We start from the raw sequence: 20,283 nt of genomic DNA, 5'->3' as shown, positions 1-20,283 counted from the left end.
ATATATTGTGTATTTTTAAAAGTGTTTTGCAATAACTTAAATTACTGTAGACATAGTTAAAGCAAAGGAGAAAATACTATTCTTCATATGTTTTTCTATCTGCATCCCATATTAAACACTAATTCAGTGGGAAAGTAAAATACATTTCCCTCTTAAAATATAGTTATCTTTTTGTGGATTTCCAGCTTTCATCGCCAAGACAGCTGTGGGTAAATTTTCATAACAATCTAAGTAATCAATATTGAAAATCATACTGAAATATGGATGGATTTCTCTGGCTGCCGCCACCTTTGCTTCTTGCACTAAAAAATTGTTAACAGAATTGCATTTCTGTAAAGAACACAGATATTGTATTTTGGCCCCAAGGAAACAAAGATCTGATCTTGGATGTGATAAATTTTCTTCAGCCTCAAAGGTATCCAACAGCTGTTTAGCTTTAATGAGATGCTGAAACCCTTGTCATTCTTTTTCAAGAATGTTTCTTTGAAACCACTAAAGAGCACACAAGTGCATTTTCACTCTGCCATACTGTTAGTGACATGATGGATGTTAGTCTGCCTTTATGCTGTCATAGCTGAAATAAGATGAGCCTTAACACCATGAAAAAGAAATCACTTTAATACTAGACAAGCTCTTCACTGAAGACAAAATGGCGGAAAAAAGATAAGAAAAAGATCGTAAGTAGATCAGTGATTAAGTTGGCAAGAGGATTTTAGCTTTCAACTCAGTTGTTCTATTGGATTACAGAATTTTTGAATGAGTCTACCTATTGTTTTCCATAGAACTCAAACAAGGGGTACCAAAGGGAAAAGAAAACAGGAAGAGAGGAAGAGAACCTTCTCTTCTTCTAAGGAAGAGAAACTTCAAAGCACAGCTTTTTTGAGCTTCAAGACTTTGCAAACCTGTAACAAAGTGTGCCTGTGTTAAAAGTTTTCCAAATTTTCTTGAGTAACATGAGGTCATTTCTGGAATAAAAGTTGTCTTTCCTGACACTCCAGTGAGGAATTAGTGTGTTTTGGGAGACAGAGCGACAGATCCTTAGCTTGTATCAGTTATTTTCATTATCTTTAGCTAAATCAGGATAATTTATAAACCAAGGACAGGACATTATGTTAATTATTCCTCCCATGGGATACACCATCATAAATAATTTTGTTTTGTGTTTGTTTAGGTATAGCTCTCCGCACATCTGCCTGCTGTACATACCTTACCCTGAATGGGAAGTCAGCGGGGCTGCATGCAGAAAGTGTTGCTCAGAGTGAGCAAAACTGCCTGACCTTGGCTCTTGGTGAACTGCCTGTGATGGATTGTTTTGGTGTGAAGTTTCACAATTTTTTTTTTTTTTAAGTGTAAACCTACGATGTAGAATACTCCTTTGCCCAAGGACTATTTCACTACTTATACTCACGGGTAAACTTAAAACTGCAACATGTTCACTTATCACACAACTCAAAACCATTTTACATTAAATTAAAAAGAAAAATGGAATTGTTTCCTAAAAAAAAAAAAAAAATAAATAAGGGTTAACTGCTGTCAAGTATCAGGGTATAAATCTGGAGTGAACCCACTGAGGTGGATGAATACTTTTGGGAAATAATCTGTATATGTGGGTGCAGAATTAAATTTTTTGACCTGAAAAGTCTACACTACATTCCCAGAGTGTTAAATGTTTCCAAAGAAATCAGTGAAGCCTAATAATACTCCCTTCAACCAAACTGTGTTTGCATGGTCCCCGTTCAGAAGATCTTTCAGAAGGTGCAAAACTGAATTTCAGCCCACATTACACGAGGAGTAATGGGGCATTGGGCTGGCATGTTCATAGGCTTGTTTTCACATACCATGCTGTTTTCTGTTTTCAAATGTTTCTCCTTTTATCCAAGATCAGGCTGAGCTATTAACTGAAAAAAATCACGTTGGAAAGGATGTAAAACCAAAGGCTATATATGTATATACAGTATGTTTAAAACATTTTATTTTTATATTTTGAATGCTCTAAATTAATAAAAGACAAATTATAAAGCATTTTGCTTTAGTTTTTGAAATTATCTTAGTAGTGTCTTCTCTTTAGCCAAGTACTGATAATAAAATGCAACAACGAGGAACACTTGTCTTAAAACCATAAACTTTAACAAGGCTAATTTTATTGATTTTTAGCTATGAAATAGCATAAGTATGAAAAGCCACCGTTGCCAAATTCAGGCAAAAGAGAGGCTTATTGAGCATGTTAATACAGGCATCCCTGAAAGCGCTGAAACCACATTTCTATTTTTAGCTTTTTGTTGCTTTTCCAAGGCATTAAAAGACTTGTGAGATGAGACTTCACATGTGAACTGCCATTTTCAAGCAACAATACAGAAAGGTACCTCTTCAGCATTGCCAAGGTAAAGGTTTGTGCCTCCTTCAGAGGAAGAACATTATTGTTAACAGAGTGAATGCAGTATGAAACTTTGCAAGATACATGCTCTTTTGACAACAAACCAAGTTAGATAATGAAGACATTTTTATATTTTAAATATATATTTTATATTTTTTAATGGAATAATGCATGATTTTAAGGAGATTTTAAAGAGAAAATCTGGAATGGCACAACTGCATGAACAAAAATGATGTCTTCAGTCAGCATAGCAGAATTTACTGTATTTCACAGAGTTGGAATGTCTAGTAAAAACACAAGTACATTTATATTTACAGTAACTGGGAAAAGCAAAAAATTTTAGCTTCAGAGCAATGTTTTTTTATCTAAAGAAAGGTGCATTTCTTTGAGGTGTATAGCCAGCTACGTACAACTGCAGATGTGCTACCTTGTTTCACCATTCCATGATGGAAATGAAAGGCTAAAAGGGGCAGTCAGGGTGCACTGAGCATTTTTATCACAGGACAGTCCTTTTGGGATAGTATATCAAAGTGGATAAAAAATTTGCAGTAAAATCTCATATGCCTAAAATTACTTTTTTTTGGTTATTTACTCATTTCTTCTATGAATCCCATGTTGGTTTGCTTTTTTATGCAACTTGATACATACTAATTACCTTCAGTATCTTCTTTGATCTGAATGAGACTTATATAATATATATGGCTAAGAACAAGTAGGATATTTAGCAGTATGCATGTTTTTAAGGTTGTGGCTACTTGTGCTGTCCTTTTCTATCCGAACTCCCAAGAACCTGAAAATGCTGAAATCATACTGGGCTGAATTGAAACTGGACCCAAGACTGACTAAGAGTTGTAGAATATGGATAATTTTCTTAATGTGGAGTCAATGGAGCTGTCAGTTTACATTAGCTTAGTATCTGCCCCCCCAGGATTATTCCCTTTTTTCTTTTAAAATACCCTGAAAGTTTTAATCTTGCCATTTCAGCAGAAAATTTTTAAAAAAGTATATGATTACATAGGATGATTCTGTGTCAAGAAATTTCAGTTTGTCCTTTAAAAACTCACAGTCTTAAGTCTGCTTTATATTTTCTCTTGGTCCAGCGAAACAATGACAAATATCAAGTGCTATTTAATTATGCACTTACAGAAAAGCATGTACTTAAATGTTTTCTTGGATCACGACCTAGAGACCATATTTGTTTGGAACTGTACTGACATCAGTGCAATCTGAGGGCATTCAACACTGTAAAGGATAAGAATCACTTTTGCTTTATTATAGTGTATTTTAGAATGCATGTAATTTTAAAGAGTACATTTTTCAGAAGTGCTACTTGTGATTAACTGCATCCTGAAGCCATGCATAAACGTATTCATAAACCAAAAGCATCACTGCGCCACCTGGAAGAAAAGATATTATTTTACTACATAGAAAATCCAGTATTTTCAAGATTTTATAGAACATTTCTAGTGCAACATAAACAAGAATATGGCAAAGCCTTATTTACAAAATGGATAAGTCTAATATTTCCTCAGTTCACTAAAATTCCACCAATTCATAAACCATACCAGTTTTACTTAATATTAGATCATAAAGTTGATGTAAATAGCTCGTATATTAAATCAAATTCACTCTCAGTGTGATTTTTCCTAATACTTTTTCAAGATTAATGTTTTTCTTTGTTCTTCTAAAAGTGAAACTTTTAGTCTGAATATATGTACATTTGTGTGCCTGTTTAACAAGATTTGGCCATGAAAGAGCAACTTGACTGGTGGAATGGCAAAAATTCATCTTCAGGATGATAAAAACACTTCCAGGTAAGAGTCAAGAGAGGCTTTTACCATGTCTAAAGCAGAGAATCAAGGCGGGGAAATGAGTATAATCTTTCCTGGTTACAAATCCACAGGTAAAGTTTCGATCAAATGAAATGGCATTATTTGCTAGAATTTGTAACAGTATAAAATCCCAGCTTGAAAACCATAAAATATCTTTACTGTTAGTGAAGCCAGACTGTAACTGGGCTATATTACTGTGTGAGATAAAAAAAGGGAACATTCAGAAGGTATATGTATAACTAAACACATAGAGAAGCTTCTAGTTGGAGAACATGGATAAAGAGAACCAGGCTGCATGAGTAAAAAGAAATCATTTGTGAATGCCAGCACTGTGGCATAAATATCTTCTTGCCTTTGCCTTTGCCTGTTGGTGCAGTTGGCAGCTTGGAGTGGCACCTCTAACAAATGAGGTTTCTGCTGAACCGGACTCACCTTTCTAGGGATAGGTTAAGACAACCAGGCACACAGAATTACTACATGAATTTCTCCATATCATTTATCCTAAGGAACCATCATCAGACTTGAAATTCTCTATGAAAAGGAGCTCACAGAAAGCTAGACAGAGCAGATGTTTGCAAAAGGCTTTGACCAACAAACAAATCATAGACACAATGTCTAAGATGTGACTTGAACTCAAATCAAGGCTGATTCCAAATCTCATACTGTGTGATCTGTTTGTGTATCTCTTTTCCTGTAAACACTCACATGTTGGAAGAAGGAATTACCTTCCCAGTCACAATAAAGACTGTATTATTGTTTCATCAGAAAGTTAAACCTGTATGTTAGTTAGCCAATATAACTACAGAAGTATTTAGAATGAAGTTCACATGTAACTGACTTGCTGGATCTGGGCCAGAATGCATAGTCATTTGTAAGATGGAAAATTTTATTCTAAAATCTGCTGTGCTAAGAGGTACTGGGAAAGCTAAACACTGCCTTCTCTTTGTCTTGTATGTAATCTAGTATCTTTGGGGTGTGAGGGAAAAGGCTTTTACCTACAGAGCTCCTCGTTTCCCCTCCCCACCTTCTTCCTCACCCTGCACAACAACCAGGCATCGTCTAGTACTTAGCCAGATGGATTGGATGTGCAAACATTTACAGACAAACCTAATGCCTCCTTTATACTGCAGAACAGACTCTGTACCTACTTGCTTTACCTATGTGTGTTCTTGCATATTAAACAACCAGCTTGAACAACTGGAAATACAATTTCATGGGAATGGGATACTGTTCAAATTGGGGCTTCTGCTCTTTTTGACGCAGACTGCCTTTGTGGGCTGACAAAGTCTGAGGGCCCAGTGCTTTGCTTTCATGATTAATCAAAACCAGTCAGGAAATAAAAAAACCTCTAAAAACCAAAGAAGATACAGCTTTCAACCACTGTGCTCCCTCATTTGGAGAAACAATTAGTAAGAAAGGGTAAATCAGCAACGCCAGTTTTATGTCCTTGTCCTCTTAGTTTTCCAGGGTCATAGAAGTCTCTTCCCAGATCTACTATCAGCTTTTTAGTGTCTGCCCTCATAGAGCATAGGAGAAGAAAGTAACTGGAATTTGATATGCTTGGGCTGTGTCTTGACTAGTTGAGTGCATTTTATGGAGAGACTCTAACCTGCAATTTAGGCTGACTTCACATAGGTATGGAATAGTGCTAAGGAACTCAAAGATCATATTAGAAAGAATAGGAAACTTCCAAAAGTTTTACAGTTCTGTCATTTGCAAGTACTTTGGTTTGTTTATAAACAAAACAGTCGCACAAACCAGCACTTACTTGGATCTGCAATTCTCTGACGTATATGTGTAAATGATTTTTTTAGACACATATTTAGCCAAATCCATCTGTGATACTACTAGATGATGCTATTTCAAAAATAAACCATTCAAAGTGAAAGATATTTTGATTCTTTTATTTGACTGATATTTACTACATTTTCTCAAGAAACTGAAAAAATGGGAAGAGAAAGCAAGAACAAAAGCAAAATAGGACAGAAGGAAAATTACCTGGACCGAGCCTCATGATCTTGGGAAGCAAGCCTTTGTACAGAGCCAGAAATCTGTAGCAGAAGAATAACAAACAAAACATTTCAAACAATATTCTTGCTCTAAAAGAAGAACGGAATTGTAGCATATGCTTGTTAAAATGCTGGCAGAGCACTTAGAGGCAATTATTTGAAATTACACATGTTCAATAGCAGGCTGTATCTGGATTTTAACATTTTACAGAGGCAGATCAGATGAAGAGAAAAAGTTAATCAATGTTCAGTCACAAAAGCAATGTTGTGAGCCTAGCCAATCAGAAATATGACTTTAATCAGTGAGATGGGTTTACTTTCAAGACAAGTCTGTTAACAACAGCTGCATATAGGGACAAAATGACTGATATAATTGAATATCAAAGCCACAACTCAGTCACCACTTGAGAAATATTTTTAAAAGTTGGAAAACTTTATTACCACAAGGATCTGTCCTCAGTTTAATTATTTCAGCAATAATTTTAGAGGTACTGCATAATTAAAATTAGATTAAATTGAGAAATAGTCCCTTTTATGTTCATATTTTCCTTTTACAAAATGAAGAGTTGAAAAAATTACACATGAGATATATGAAGCATTTACTTGGGGAACATAAATTTTGACAGTGTGATAATCAATTTGTAAGTCTCTTGGAGAAGTTCTATGTACTAGGAAGATATGTCCTTGTAATTCTAAAATAAATTTTCAAAATGCTACATTGGGCTCTTTTGATATGTGAGTTCAGGGTGGCTTAATGGTCCTTGTCAAATCTGAAATACAACAACATGGTTTTATGGACCCATACAAACTAAAACAGAGGTCTGGACATTTATTAAAATAAGAATGTTTTACCCTTCCTCTTTATAGACTGTTGCCATAGTTTTAAAACAGGTTCTGTACTTGATCTCTCCAGGAACTGGCTGTGGTCCTTGAATCCTACTTTTTGCAACATCAAAAGGAATGTTAATAATTGAGGCTATTGTTCCTGAGACTAGCCCAATTCCAAATTTCCTCAAAAACTCCAAATTTGGTTCCTACAAAAAAAAAAAAAAAAAAAAAAAAAAAAAAAAAAAAAAAAAATTAGGAAACAAAGAATAAAAAGGGAAACGGAAAGACCTGTGCAGGTTAAGCACTATAAAGTAATAAGCATTTAATCAGAAAACTCACACAACACACTCGTGTTATTTTAGCGGAACACATTAGGATTTCCTATGCTGGAACTTGTTTTCTTGACAATCTTATTGGCTATGTTTTTACACATGGTCTAAATTGCTGAAGTACACATTTCCTCACACAGGATTTATAAACACAGTTCATAAAGAAAGACTGGTATGGCATATGGGGATGATTTGTATAATTGGGCTTCACAATGTACTTAGTATTACTGTATCAAAACAGGAGAAATCCAAGCACACTATTAGCTAATTGGCCAGAATATTTTACAAATGACAGCAACTTCCACCATGAAGCCTACTAAAACACTCATTTGTGTGTTGGACCCCCAAATGCTAAATTAAATAAAGACTAATCTCAGTCTGCTGCCATTCCCCTCCAGGTTTTTTACATTTATTTTCACATGTAGCTGATCCACTGTACTGAGAAGTGCTAGCTTCCTGTTATTAACAATCCAACTCGGCACAACGGCAAGAGAGCCTCCACGTTCTGTGCATTATAAACGGTGGTAATTCACTCAGCTAATTGGCTGAAGAATTTACAACAGATTGTTTCTGAACCCTACTATATGCACACGGTTAAAGTTAGAAGTAGGTTAGAAGTGCATCTAAAAACTCCTTTGCTCACTCACAGTTCACAGTTCAACTGGGTTTTATTTGATCTTTTAGAAAGACCTCCTACTTTGGCATTTCTATGACATCAAAGAACCCAGAGTTTATCTGGGAGTCAAAGTCCCTTGAAGCAGGTTTAATCCTATTTCTCTAAGTAGTGGAAGTAACAGGCAAGTGTGTTCCAGAACATTTCCTATTCATATAATTTAGTTTTGCTATTGGTTTTTAACAGAAGGACACTTTTGCTACATCAGATTCTTTATATGTAGCTTACTTCTGTCATGAAGGTGCTTTAATTGTAGAAAATCATCATTAAAATAACAAATGATCTTGTCATGTTATAACATCAGCACAATGTTAAAATAAGACAGGTTTTTGTTTCCTAAACCTGTATGTTCTTAAATGAAAGAGAAACTAAGAAAGAAGTTTTCGTTTCCAGATTAGCAACAAGAAAAATAAATTAAAACTTCTATAATACATAGAATAATAATTGGATGAAGCCCACACAGGTGTTAAGAAAGCAATGTCAAAATCAACAGAGCTCTTTATTACTTGCAGAAAAACTCATACCTTGATTTCATCAAACATGAAACATACTGATAATAACTTATAAAAATTAGAATCACTTGTCATCCAAGAATTGTAGCCCTTTTTTTAGCAAAGATCTTAGCAAAAAAAAAAAAAAAATTCTGTTGATTCTGTACATACGGTGATTTAAATGCAAATGGAATAAAGCCAATGTTTTTAGTATCTAGAGAAGAAGACCCATTTTGCCCATTCACAAAACTAGACTCTAACCAAATGTACAACAGTCAACACCAACTTTGCTATAACTTGATTTTTATCATAAACCTCATGGGAAAGGTTTTTCTATGAAAGCCATCACTGTAATATGTGGATAATTTCATTAGTATAAAGATTCAATATAAATTTAGATGTCAAAAATTAAAAGTAATTTTTTTCTAACAGCCGAGCTTAGCAGCTCTGAGGTTATTCCACTACTCCTTCTGATTCAGTCTTCTTTCAAATCACTTTGGCTTACTAGTTCTTCAAGTCCATTGCACCACATCCACTTTTCACTCTCTATTCCTACACAGAACTTCTATGTTGGCATGGATCTGAAAGCTATTAAAATAAAACTATTGTCTGCTGCTTTACTTACTCACCAAGCTGAACAGACCATTTGGGTTTCCCATCTCTTCTTTGCCTCTAGATGTTCAAAGCCCCTTTCTCTTACAAGACAATGCACAGCACCCCTGGTCTGATGCAGCAGCCCTTGTAACAGAAGGCACATTTGCAGTGGCTGGGGCTGGCAGTGCCCAACTTGAAATGAGTCCTGCAGTTGACCACATTTCAAAGGGGGCTTTTAACAGGTGTGAGGAAATTTCATACTGTTGAGAAATGTGGCAGCCACTTGGAGGTGGTAGTGAGCAAAGGTTTTAATGAAACTAATGTTTACAAGCAAATCTAATTATGATAAAATTTGCAAAGTGAAAGCAGGACACCTGTGAAATGTGCTATAAAAGTGGATGCCATTTGAAGAATAATTTCATTGATAGGGTAGAGGCATAGCTGCTAATTCTCTGTGGTTGGTACATTAATGCCCACTGAAAGAAATCTAGCTTATTCCATTTTCAGTAAACAGAGCACAAGGTTGGTTGTAAATGGTCTGTTTAGCAGAATAGACTGAAAGTACGGAAAATTATTAATTATGGACATTTACAACCCACACATGTCATTGATACCATTTGACCACTCAACCTACAAGATTTATTGTTTTTGGCAAAATAGGCAGCAAACATCTCTAATTGAGATGCAAATGTAATGCATGATTTAACTGACAGCTAAAAGGCTCATTCAGAGATTTTAATACATTTTCCACTTATGTTACAGATGGTGGACAGCAAATACCTAGTCAATAGTCAAAATTATTTCCCAAGGGCAGCATTTTAATTTCACAATTTTTATATATTATAATTTTTATGTATTTGTCAATATTACAAGATTGGCTTTAAGACTTTCTTTTCTGGAAAAATATACCAAGTTAACAAACTAGATTTTGTAATGAAATCAAGTATGTGAGAAATCTAGACAAATTAAGAACTGTTTAATATTTTTCAGACTAACTGCAAACCAGCTTCTACCAAATTCCTTGTACAGGTTTGATAACTCTAAACCTCTAGTACATGCTCACTGACAGAAGAGATTGGTTGCAGGTCATAAATTATTGTCAAATACTTCTATTTAGCAGTCACTGAAGTGAAATTCAATGCATGTAAGTACCTGACATATAATGTTGGCTAGCACCAGCCAGATGAGGCCTGATCTATGTCCTAAATTCAGGCTAAGTTTTGCATTGATTTTAATGGGAGTTTGATCTGAATTATGGGCCGTATCTCTCTGTACAGACTGTCTATGGCACTGATGCTGGCTGGCCTAGAGAGTCCTCTTAGCTTTATTAGCACTATAGAATGCTATCACCATTCTGAAGAGACTGGCTGCATGAAGCCAGCCCATTAGGAGGGGTTCCTTGCCTTCACTGGCTCCTAACCCTCGCCCAGGAACTGCGCTGGCTGCTGTCACAGTGCGCTGTCACATGGTGCTGGGCAGCGACAGCAGGGGCGCGACCCTCCCCCCGTGAGCTCTGCCATTCCCAGTTATTGCTTGGTTCAGCGCCGGAACAGATAACGATGACATGGGACTTGGGGTACAACTGGGTGAATTTATTAGGTCCAAGACCTGGGACCCCAAGGGCAGGCTTAGGGGGGGTCTGCAGAGGTTTTTATAGGGGGAGCAGTATAGGGCAACCAACCAGTGAGGGCAGGGCAGGGGAAGAGTCTAGGGCAGGACTAACATTCTATAAACCTCTCAGGGAGAGCAGGGGAGGGGGATAATACAAAGTAACAAATGGGGTATTGAATACTACAAGATAGACAAGGAACACTCTGGGAAAAGGGGTAGGGATAGGGAGGATTGATAATTTGGGAGGGAGGAAGTTAGTGAAGGGCTTGGCAACTTGGGAGGCGAGAAGATTAGGGAGGAGAATAGTGGGCAAACACAAATTTAAAGCAAAAACCACACCACAGCAGCTGGCCAGGGCCAAAGCTGTGCCAGGGAATGTTTAGCAGCACAGGCGGCTGAGTTTCAGCGTTGCCACTCCATTTACTAGCACAGATGTAGCCACTGTGCAGGCCACCACATAAGGCACTGTGCACTGGTTAAGCACCAGGCAAACCTCTCCACTTATTTGCCTTTTGATTTTGGTAATATTTGAGGACAGCTGGGCCACCGGCTGATATTGAAGTAATTTTCCTTTTATTTTCTACATATATTTAAACCCATGTTGTAGATGTTAAAATTTTTCTGCATCATACAAAATCTGTATAAGGTACTAATTTCATTTAGATCATAAAGCTCTGAATCTTTCTAATAATGTAATACTTGTTTCTTATTTTTTGAAATCTGAAAGGCTAGGAAGGCATGCATATGCCAAATACTATTACTCTTCAATTCCTATGCAAGAACATTTCCCATGATTCCCATAGAAGCTACACATTAGTCTCTGTCCTTACCTGCATATTTTCCTGAATTTTCTGCATAGTGATTATAATTTTTTAATCTTTTGATCAACACAGAAGTGTTTACTCCCATCTTAGTAACAAGCTGTGCCTGTGCCTTCAGCTTTTAGAATGTGTGACTAAAGTACACTGTAAAATATGCTTAGATACACTGTAAGAAACTTGTAGAAACTTGTGGGTCAGCTGCTCTTGAACGATTCAATTTACTGTAATAATCTGCAAATAAGAAGTGGAGGTTTTCTCCATTTACACAACGCTGCCAACAAAAATACCAGGCTACTCAGAAGTGCAGAAAAAAAAAAGAGGTGTTACTTCATATGGGAATAGAAACCGATCCCTTTTGATGTGAATTGCACCTTCTTACATGTATATCACTACATATTACACCTGTGACTGTTTAACTGTCATCATCTAAAAATCACATTAGTGAAAACAGACTTCAATAAGTAGCATACTGGAATCATTAATAAACCATTAGTTTTTTCTCACACAGTCATTTAGAAAGTTGCTGATATTACCACGTTTTCATTTGTAAAATGTCCTTTTGTTGTACAGGGAATGTTTGCTTCCTTTGTTATTTAAAGTAATATAGGACTATCAACATTTCTTTAAGTGAAATTATAGCTATAATGATTTTTTTTCTTTAATTAAAAATGATATAAAGTCCCTGTGCATGACTCTTTACAACCTGTTTTGGACTGACTCTCTCCCATAAGGATGAAACTTCCCTGTCATCCTTCAGTACTAGGTTGAACTCTCTTTTGAGTAAGTAGGTCCAGTGCCTGGCCAGAATAACCTACATCCTCCAGCTCAGCCACCTCTTCAAGCTTAGCCCCTATGTGAATACTGACAGAAATGCTAGAAATGGATTTTTCTCTTCTAAGCCAGTTTGCCACAAAAAAAAAAAAATTGCATACATACCCAACATAAGCACAACATGTCTGTATCTCATTTGCTGCCTTTTTGCACTGCTACCATGCTATAAAGGGACCTTCATAAAAACAATAACTGATATATGACTACACTCAACTTTGCTTAAAAAGTGAGAAGATCAAGTCCTTAATTTGCTTCCATTAAAATACTATGGATTTCTGCAAGACAGAGCTAGGTTAGTCACTGTTTATCACTAAATACCACAGCTTTGCACAGAAAAATAGAGTGTGAATAAAAGTGTCAAACTTCTTATCTGATTGTCTATTGCATTGTATGAAGAACTTACTTTATTGACTGGAAGAATGTTTTTCACATTGAAGTAGAATCCAAAGTAAACCATGTTAAAAACTCCGTGACGGCCCAGTGTTGCAGTGAGGCCTTTGTTGAGTCCTTGGAAGCCCAGACCACCGGTTTTAATGATCTGCTGAGCTTGAACAAAGCTAGATGGTTGCTACACAAGTTAAGCAAAAGAAGGAAAAGATCATCTTTGCAAAAAAACCCCAATAAACATAGCATCATTTCCATGCTATTGACAAACACAGTGTTGCCAATTCTTGTAATTTTATAATAAGTATCACCGTATTTGTTATTTTCTCTTTCCTGTGACCAATAAAACCACAACTTTAATTAAGAAAATATTCCTCATTTTTCTGATTGCAGAATAAGATGAAAGCAGGACTTGAGTACTGTAAAAGAGTAGTACTGTAACAGATTTTCATTTCATAAAAGGCAAAAAGGAAGAAACTCCCTCATATCAGACAGAATCTGCCTGACAATATGCACCTTTGATCTTTTTTTGAATATACTGTGATATTCAGAATTAGTTATTCCCCTTCTGAATATTTTACATTTTTTAGCAGCCTTATAGAAACATTACTTTCAAAAAGTTATGAATAGAGTTTGGCTTTCTCCAAAGCATAAAGCCAAAAAAAGCCATAAAACCATAAAGCTCTGGGTAATCAAATCTATAATTAGAAAGGCAAAACATGACTTCCACTAGGAGGTTCAACATGAAAATATAGAAGAATTTTGACTACACCAGTATGAATACCACTAATTTCAATACACTTATTTGTTTAATAGCTTTCCATTTCAAAATATCACTATGGTAGATCAACAGCATCAGCCAAATGATGCTACTATATCTGACCCAGCATATGACTTCTTATTTAGGTGATCAACGAGTTTAATCTTTAATACAAAGTTTCACTCTGTTTTTTCATATTTCACAACTAATATTATCCTGTTAATGCTCAGCATATACTTTACTAGAGTTTACTTTTCTATCTACCCCCAAGAATTCAAGTCAGATTCTATTCTTAAATGGAGATACTAAACATGGATAGTATCATGGATACTTGTTGCATCCCGGCGCAGATACTAGCAATAACATCCTTTTTTTGTGCTCCAAAAATGGACATTAGATCTTTAAGAAATTATACAGCAACCTTCAATATTAAGGTATCCTGTAGTATGCCTTTGTGGCAAGCACATCAACATCTACAACATCCCTTGTCTTGAGTGTGGATTTACTCATGCCTCAGAGGGGAAGCCTGTCACTTGCTGAACACCTGAGATGGGATTAATAAGTCCAAATATAGACACCTGCAATGTCTACACCTGACTTCCCTTTTCAGTCCTTTAGTAACAAGGAGGACTCTTTGGCAGCACTTCCCTTTTACCAAAGGAAGTGTCATCATGTCAACCGATCAAGCCATAGAAGGTCTGCGGTTCATCATTGATGATGGAAGGACCTTAGACAGAGGAATTTATTGTACAAACATCTGGAGTTAATGCACTTCACACAGCTGTTGACTCTTGCTTAATATAGACCTGGTTCAGTGGAATCTGGAGTCAGATTCTTCTCATCATAAGGCAGAAAATTGTATTTGTTTAATTAATCATAACTCTCATGTCAGGTGAGAAGATTTTAATCATCTCACCAGCTTCTATAACCAGTGAGTTATCCAGGGCTACAGGGAAAGGGAAAAAAAAAAAAAAAAAGGAAAACCAAACAACATAGTGTTGGACTTCTTGCAGTCTACTTTAACAAAAAGCCACCATTGCTTTTACCCGCAGCAATCCACATTACAAAAGGGCTGATACGTGATTTATAGTGCCCTTCCTCTTTAAATCTATCAACCCTGGAAAGATGATCTGCTACCACAGAACAATTCAGCTGTCACTGCAGGGTGTGAATATTTGCTTTGGGGGTGTGCTGGAGTCTGGGTGTGAGTGTATGTGCTCATGCTCTTCCTTGTTCCTTTTAAACAAGATATATTTATTATTTCTATACAATAGTCAAAGAAATATGTGAACTGCATTAGGTTTCATCATGTAGTATGAAAGCTCCACAATGCGAAAGGTACACACTTTACTTAAACCTTTTAGAAAAACAGTGCATGATAATGCCTTATGCTGTATAATATAATCTCTGGACATGCTTCTTCCAATGGGCTTAGTTTACATGCTTTGTTGTGGAATGTTCTTTAACATTTTCTTAATGAGAACTTGATGTCAAGGTATTAAGTCACTGGAGTTTTTTCTAATTTACAGCAAATTTTGAAGTTCTAACACTTTAGAAAGATACATTAAAAATTAACTTGTCTGTGATATAACAATCTTTGTGATTAAAGAACTTAATTTAGCTTGGATTTTCTTCCCTAGAGCAAGTAGTTAATATTTTCAGTGTAAACTAGGTTTCTAGTAGAGTCCAAATACCATTCTGTGGCAATTTTATACTATTATTTGGATTTTGTGAAATTTTGCATTTAAATTAAATTAGAGAATATTCACCTGAACAAAAACAACTCAGAATGCTTTTGGACAGCTACAGTTTGATTATTGTATTATTCTGAAGGTCACCAAGGAAGAGATGCTGTAACTGAAGGAAATAATTGGCTAAAATTTACAAACTAAACCACCCCAGACTTTGTTATAAATTTTGCAGTAGAGAAAAAATTAAAACATATGAAGTGAAAGGATACATTGGTCTTTTGCAACTTTACAAGAAATGGTTTGTTCAAGATATGATGGTTTGTGGTTTGTTTATACTTAAAAGCAGAGGGTTTTTAAAGCTAGGATAATTACATCTTCACAACCATGAAGCAGAAAGATCCAGAATATCTGCTTAGTTCACTACTGCTGGAGCCGTAATAGTTCATAATTTTTATCACATCATCTTGAGAGACAGATTCTCTCACACATTGCTTTTTCCTGCTTTCAGTCTCTCTCCTTCCAGGATCCTAAACATTTTACTCCTGCTCTGTACTCTTTGTCTGTTTAGTGGCTTTGCTGCCCAAGTTTAACAAATGTCTAGACTGGAGACTTGCAGCAAATAAACATATCTTTCATATGCATTAAGAATCAAACAGGAGTTTACCAAACATTTTAAAATTTATTCTGGAAGAAAATGCTTTTCTGGATGACTTATGGAATAGGTACCAGTTACTTTATGACATTTGGAAATCAGTAGCTGTATTTTTCCAGAGTGTACCTGAGGAGCTTGGCCCCAGCAGATTATGTAAATAGCCAGGCCATAAATCATTTTACTGTGCACCCCTCAAAACTCTTCAATTTGTGTACATGAGCGCTACAAGGCATGCAAGTATTAACTCAGTCAAAGCATAATAGTAGAACATGCAAAAATCATGTCCCACCAGGGATTCAGCCAACCTTTTCATGTGAATGCTTATATGATTTGGCACTTCTACTATGGTACAGCTGATTTCTCAAAAGATTTTGAAAAGCATGATTTGACAATTGTTATTTTTATTAAATGAGAAAATGAAAAAGGAACTTCATTACTGCCTTCCTTCCCTTTATTCTGGAATATGTTCTGCATTAAAATTAATAGAAGCTAGGGCATTCCTGAGAACACTTGATTTTCGTGAATCACTGTTTTCCAGTTTAATATTTTTCCCCTTTCAGCAGTACCCAGAATCATGGACAATGTTTTGTTCAATGACTTCCTTGGACGAAACAATATTTGAATAACAAAACTCTGAAGTTAAGCAAGAATTTAAATTATCAATGTACTTGTTATATAACAATTTTCCAGTTTGTGCTAATAAAAGTGAAGTCTTGTAAGTAATTTCATCCAAGAAACATTGCATAAAATACAGCAGCTGGACTCTGTCTAGGGCACAGGGCCATGGGGTTTTATGCTAACCTTCAGTGCTCACTTGCAGTCTGGAGCCTTCTGGGGTAAATGCGCTGTGTCCAAGGGGCTCAGGTTTGTACTACTGGATTACAGTTCCTCACAGTGCTGGGTTGCTGGCTGCTCGGGAAGGATGAAGGTGCATTTCAGGCACAGAATATTTTCAGGGGAGATGCTGATGCCTCTGACAGTGCTCATGCATCTCTGCACACCTGAAGGCATTGTCTATTGGGTCTCCCATTTCTGTTGAGCTTGTGGGGAAATCATTTGCATCCACCAATATATTACAGACATTCCGCTCTAAATATGAACATCAAAGCGCATTATGCCCAATAAAATGGAAAAAGGAGAAGGAAGCAGTTTTCCTACCTCTGTGAAGGCATTCTGATTGGTCTGTAAGGTAACCTTCACTACTTCAAACGGGTTAACCACAACTGCCTCTGTCAACCCAGATCCCAAGCCAGCAACTGCAAATGCCTGGGAAAGTTCAAATGAAAATTGAGTATTAAGGAATAATACTTCCTCTACATCAGATTGTGAAACCAAGGGATACAATGCGAACTGCAAGACTACACCAATGCAGCAGTATTCTATTGCTAAACAACTTGAACCCTTGATAGATGCTGACAGTTCATGAAGACAGTATGACAATAGCCATAAACCATATTCTAAAACAATCAAAACAAAATATCATAGCACTCCATGTCCATGTATTCTCTTTTCAGCTGGAAGGGAAAATATGGTACCAAATGATTGCACAAACATGGAAAAAGTGGCAAAAGAATGTCCTCATGTTATCTTTGGGTGGACTCTGAATAATAACACAAATATAAGTGTAGTTATGCAGCACTAGAAAAAATAAAATCTCAGAACTGAGCATTAAGAACATAACACTAACATATTACCTAAAAAATACATGTAAACAACTAAAATAGTTCAGTACTTAAGCAAACTGCACAAGTAGAATGTTCACCTAGTAGTTAAAAATCCTAGAAAGGTTTATATGGGCATGAGTGACACATGAGGAAATGTCAGCATTCATTGCAAGGATGAATTAACTCCATTTACTTAGAAGCTAGTGGCATTTCAGTCATAGATATGGAGATACTCACTGCTTTACTTTCCATCATGGCACAGCATTTTAAGATACCTTAATTTTTTTAAACAAAAAATAGTATTAAAATATTTAGGTTAATTGAGAAAGTTCAGAGGGGTTAAGTTTAATGATCACTTTATACATTTACTGCCTTCACTTAACATCCCCAAACTCTCTAGGTGCTGAACAAAGTCCCAGGACCAAAATACATTATAATGAATCCATTTGCTGAAATTCAAAGGAGCCAAGAGTAAGGGAAAAACAATAGTGAGAAAAAACTTACTTAACGCAGAGGGATTTGAGCAAGGACTCCTGAGAGCTCAAGAAAGAGAGGAATGTGAAGTTCAAAGGGCAGTGACAAACACCGGTCCTACTGCCTTTGGAGTGTGTTACTAAAAAATTGATTTTTCCAGTAAGATGGCAACATTTTGTTATCAACCATGAGACTGAAGCCAGTAGGAAGCTGGTGCTGTATGTATGCATCTGTCTTTTAATAACAAATTGATATGAGTCTGTTGAAGTACCTAGAAGCATTCTGCCTGGCTTAGACCAGAATCCCCCTCAGTCTTTTTTTTTTTCCCTCACTACTTTAGGACCAAAAATGCTTCTATAGTAACAGTACTCCACCAAAAATGTGAGGGGTTCTGATTGTTCTAAGCTTTGCTGTAACTGTTCTATGAATCACAGCAGCTTTTGGGCAGCTTGTAAACATGCAATAGTATGTTTACAAGTTTTCAGCCTATTTTTCTTCCTCCCAAAAAAGTGCTGGGGTATCACAGAACCTTCAGCTCTGTTCTTTCCACTTGCTAGAGAACGAGTATCAGTCTTCCTATATACACCTAAGGATGAGAACTGCTGAAAAATACCAGATAAAACAGGAGAGACTGCACACAGCTATAGGGCCAGTGGAATAATTAAGAGGAAGAGGAAACTTGCTTAAACCTAGTTAATAGAATTCCCTGACCATTCACTCACTGCAATTAAAGGGACATGTAACTGGAAGCAATACTCTTTAAAAAGAGACTTGAAATTGCCAAAACCTTTATAGCACAGCCTTAAAAAGATCAATTGTTTCCTAAAGTTGTGATGTCATCATCATGAAAAATAGATATTTACTATGATTTACATTCTTACACCACAGGAAGCAGTAGCTCTTATAAAAAGTATTTTACTCCTAATGCACAATAGCAGAATTAAGACTACATATGAGAATGCAGATTACACATGCAAGCTACATCTTCACATTAAAACATTTCTGTGTATCTTTATGCCCTGAAGTTTGTTTTTAAACCAGTTATTTCTTGAGATTAATTCCTAACTCCACCGATGGACAAGAGAATTTTGATGGACATCAATAACTTATGTTTCTATTATAAAATTTTTAAAATAAAACTGAGATCTGTATTTTTTGTTACAGTTGTATGGTACCTTGGAGAATAGCACTATGAGGCTGAAGTGTTAAACTAGACATGATGACATGAATCAATAAATATTGATAATGTTCAACTTTTTTCGTAATTTTGTAAGAATGAAGAATTACAAGCTGTATACAGACTTTTCCATGGTGGCTGTTATCCATGTTCATGAATGTTATGATGTTGTAGGGAATTATTTTGAGGACATTTGATATAAAACATAATGTATCAATTTTGATATATTCTTATCAATATTTTCTTATCAAGGGACAGATCTGTTTTGAAAAACTCTGGATTGAGCTGGACCCTTTAATTTTGGGCTTCTCCTATGGGAGGAAGCAGATGACACCCTATTCAGCAGACACATACTACATCACAACACAAAGTTCTGTTTTCATACATACCAATCCTGGTGGCAATGATGCATATCCCAGTAGCTTCTTGTATTGTTCAAAGGTAAAAAACTGTGAATAGAAGTTAGATTGAAATTGAACTGAAAGAAATTATTAGTTACTTTTACAAATTAGTAAAAAGCAGACTACAATGGGGTTTCACTACCTCATATCCTGAGCAGCTACACGCAGTTCTGCAAAATAAACTTAAGCCACTTTTATTTCACACACTCTGTAGCAGAGTTAGATGTGCAAGAGTAGACAATCAGCCTTCGGAACTGATTTTATTAGTGTGTCATGCATAATAGCAGGAAAAGTGCAGTTCAAGTAATGCTTTATCTAAGAGTTCATTTACATCATATAGGACCTATTTTAAGTAAATTTTTATAAACTTTTCCTCTAGCATTAACTTTCATAAACTAGTTTAAATGTAGTAGCAGATATTACAATTTTCCCAAGAAATCACCCCCACATCCTTAATGTAATATGATGCAAATGCTTTTGCATTTCTCAAACACTAGTCTGCTTCTCATCAGAAAGATATAATTGTGGATTTTGAAGATGGAAAGTCTGCCATTTTTATAATCTTCTTTTGTGTCAACAGGCACATTTCTCTTCCTGTTCTCTCTTTACAAATGAATCTTTCAGTCAATTGTCTGCTTTCAGTGGCGCTTCAAAGTTCTGAGCATCTGCAATCCCTTAGAGGATGTC

At 36.0% G+C, this 20,283-nt stretch overlaps 1 protein-coding gene across 2 annotated transcripts in view; it reads right to left on the bottom strand.

Annotated features, from left to right (window-relative positions):
• Positions 1–1,991: 1,991 nt before the first annotated feature.
• The window catches only part of SLC25A21 (solute carrier family 25 member 21), a 241,754-nt gene continuing 223,462 nt past the window's right edge, over positions 1,992–20,283 (bottom strand). For both annotated transcript variants that reach the window (XM_053946647.1, XM_053946648.1), the window contains 6 exons: positions 19,585–19,644; positions 17,039–17,146; positions 12,797–12,961; positions 7,068–7,249; positions 6,205–6,257; positions 1,992–3,771 (listed from right to left, as the gene is read on the bottom strand). In XM_053946647.1, the coding sequence (XP_053802622.1) occupies positions 3,701–3,771; positions 6,205–6,257; positions 7,068–7,249; positions 12,797–12,961; positions 17,039–17,146; positions 19,585–19,644 (639 nt within the window). In that variant the 3' untranslated portion in view covers positions 1,992–3,700. The remainder of the gene's footprint in view (positions 3,772–6,204; positions 6,258–7,067; positions 7,250–12,796; positions 12,962–17,038; positions 17,147–19,584; positions 19,645–20,283) is intronic.

This window comes from Vidua chalybeata, chromosome 6 (assembly GCF_026979565.1).
Source record: "Vidua chalybeata isolate OUT-0048 chromosome 6, bVidCha1 merged haplotype, whole genome shotgun sequence".
Taxonomy (NCBI): domain Eukaryota; kingdom Metazoa; phylum Chordata; class Aves; order Passeriformes; family Viduidae; genus Vidua; species Vidua chalybeata.
Note: the sequence above shows the minus strand (reverse complement) of the source record. Positions and strands in the feature narration are given on the sequence as shown.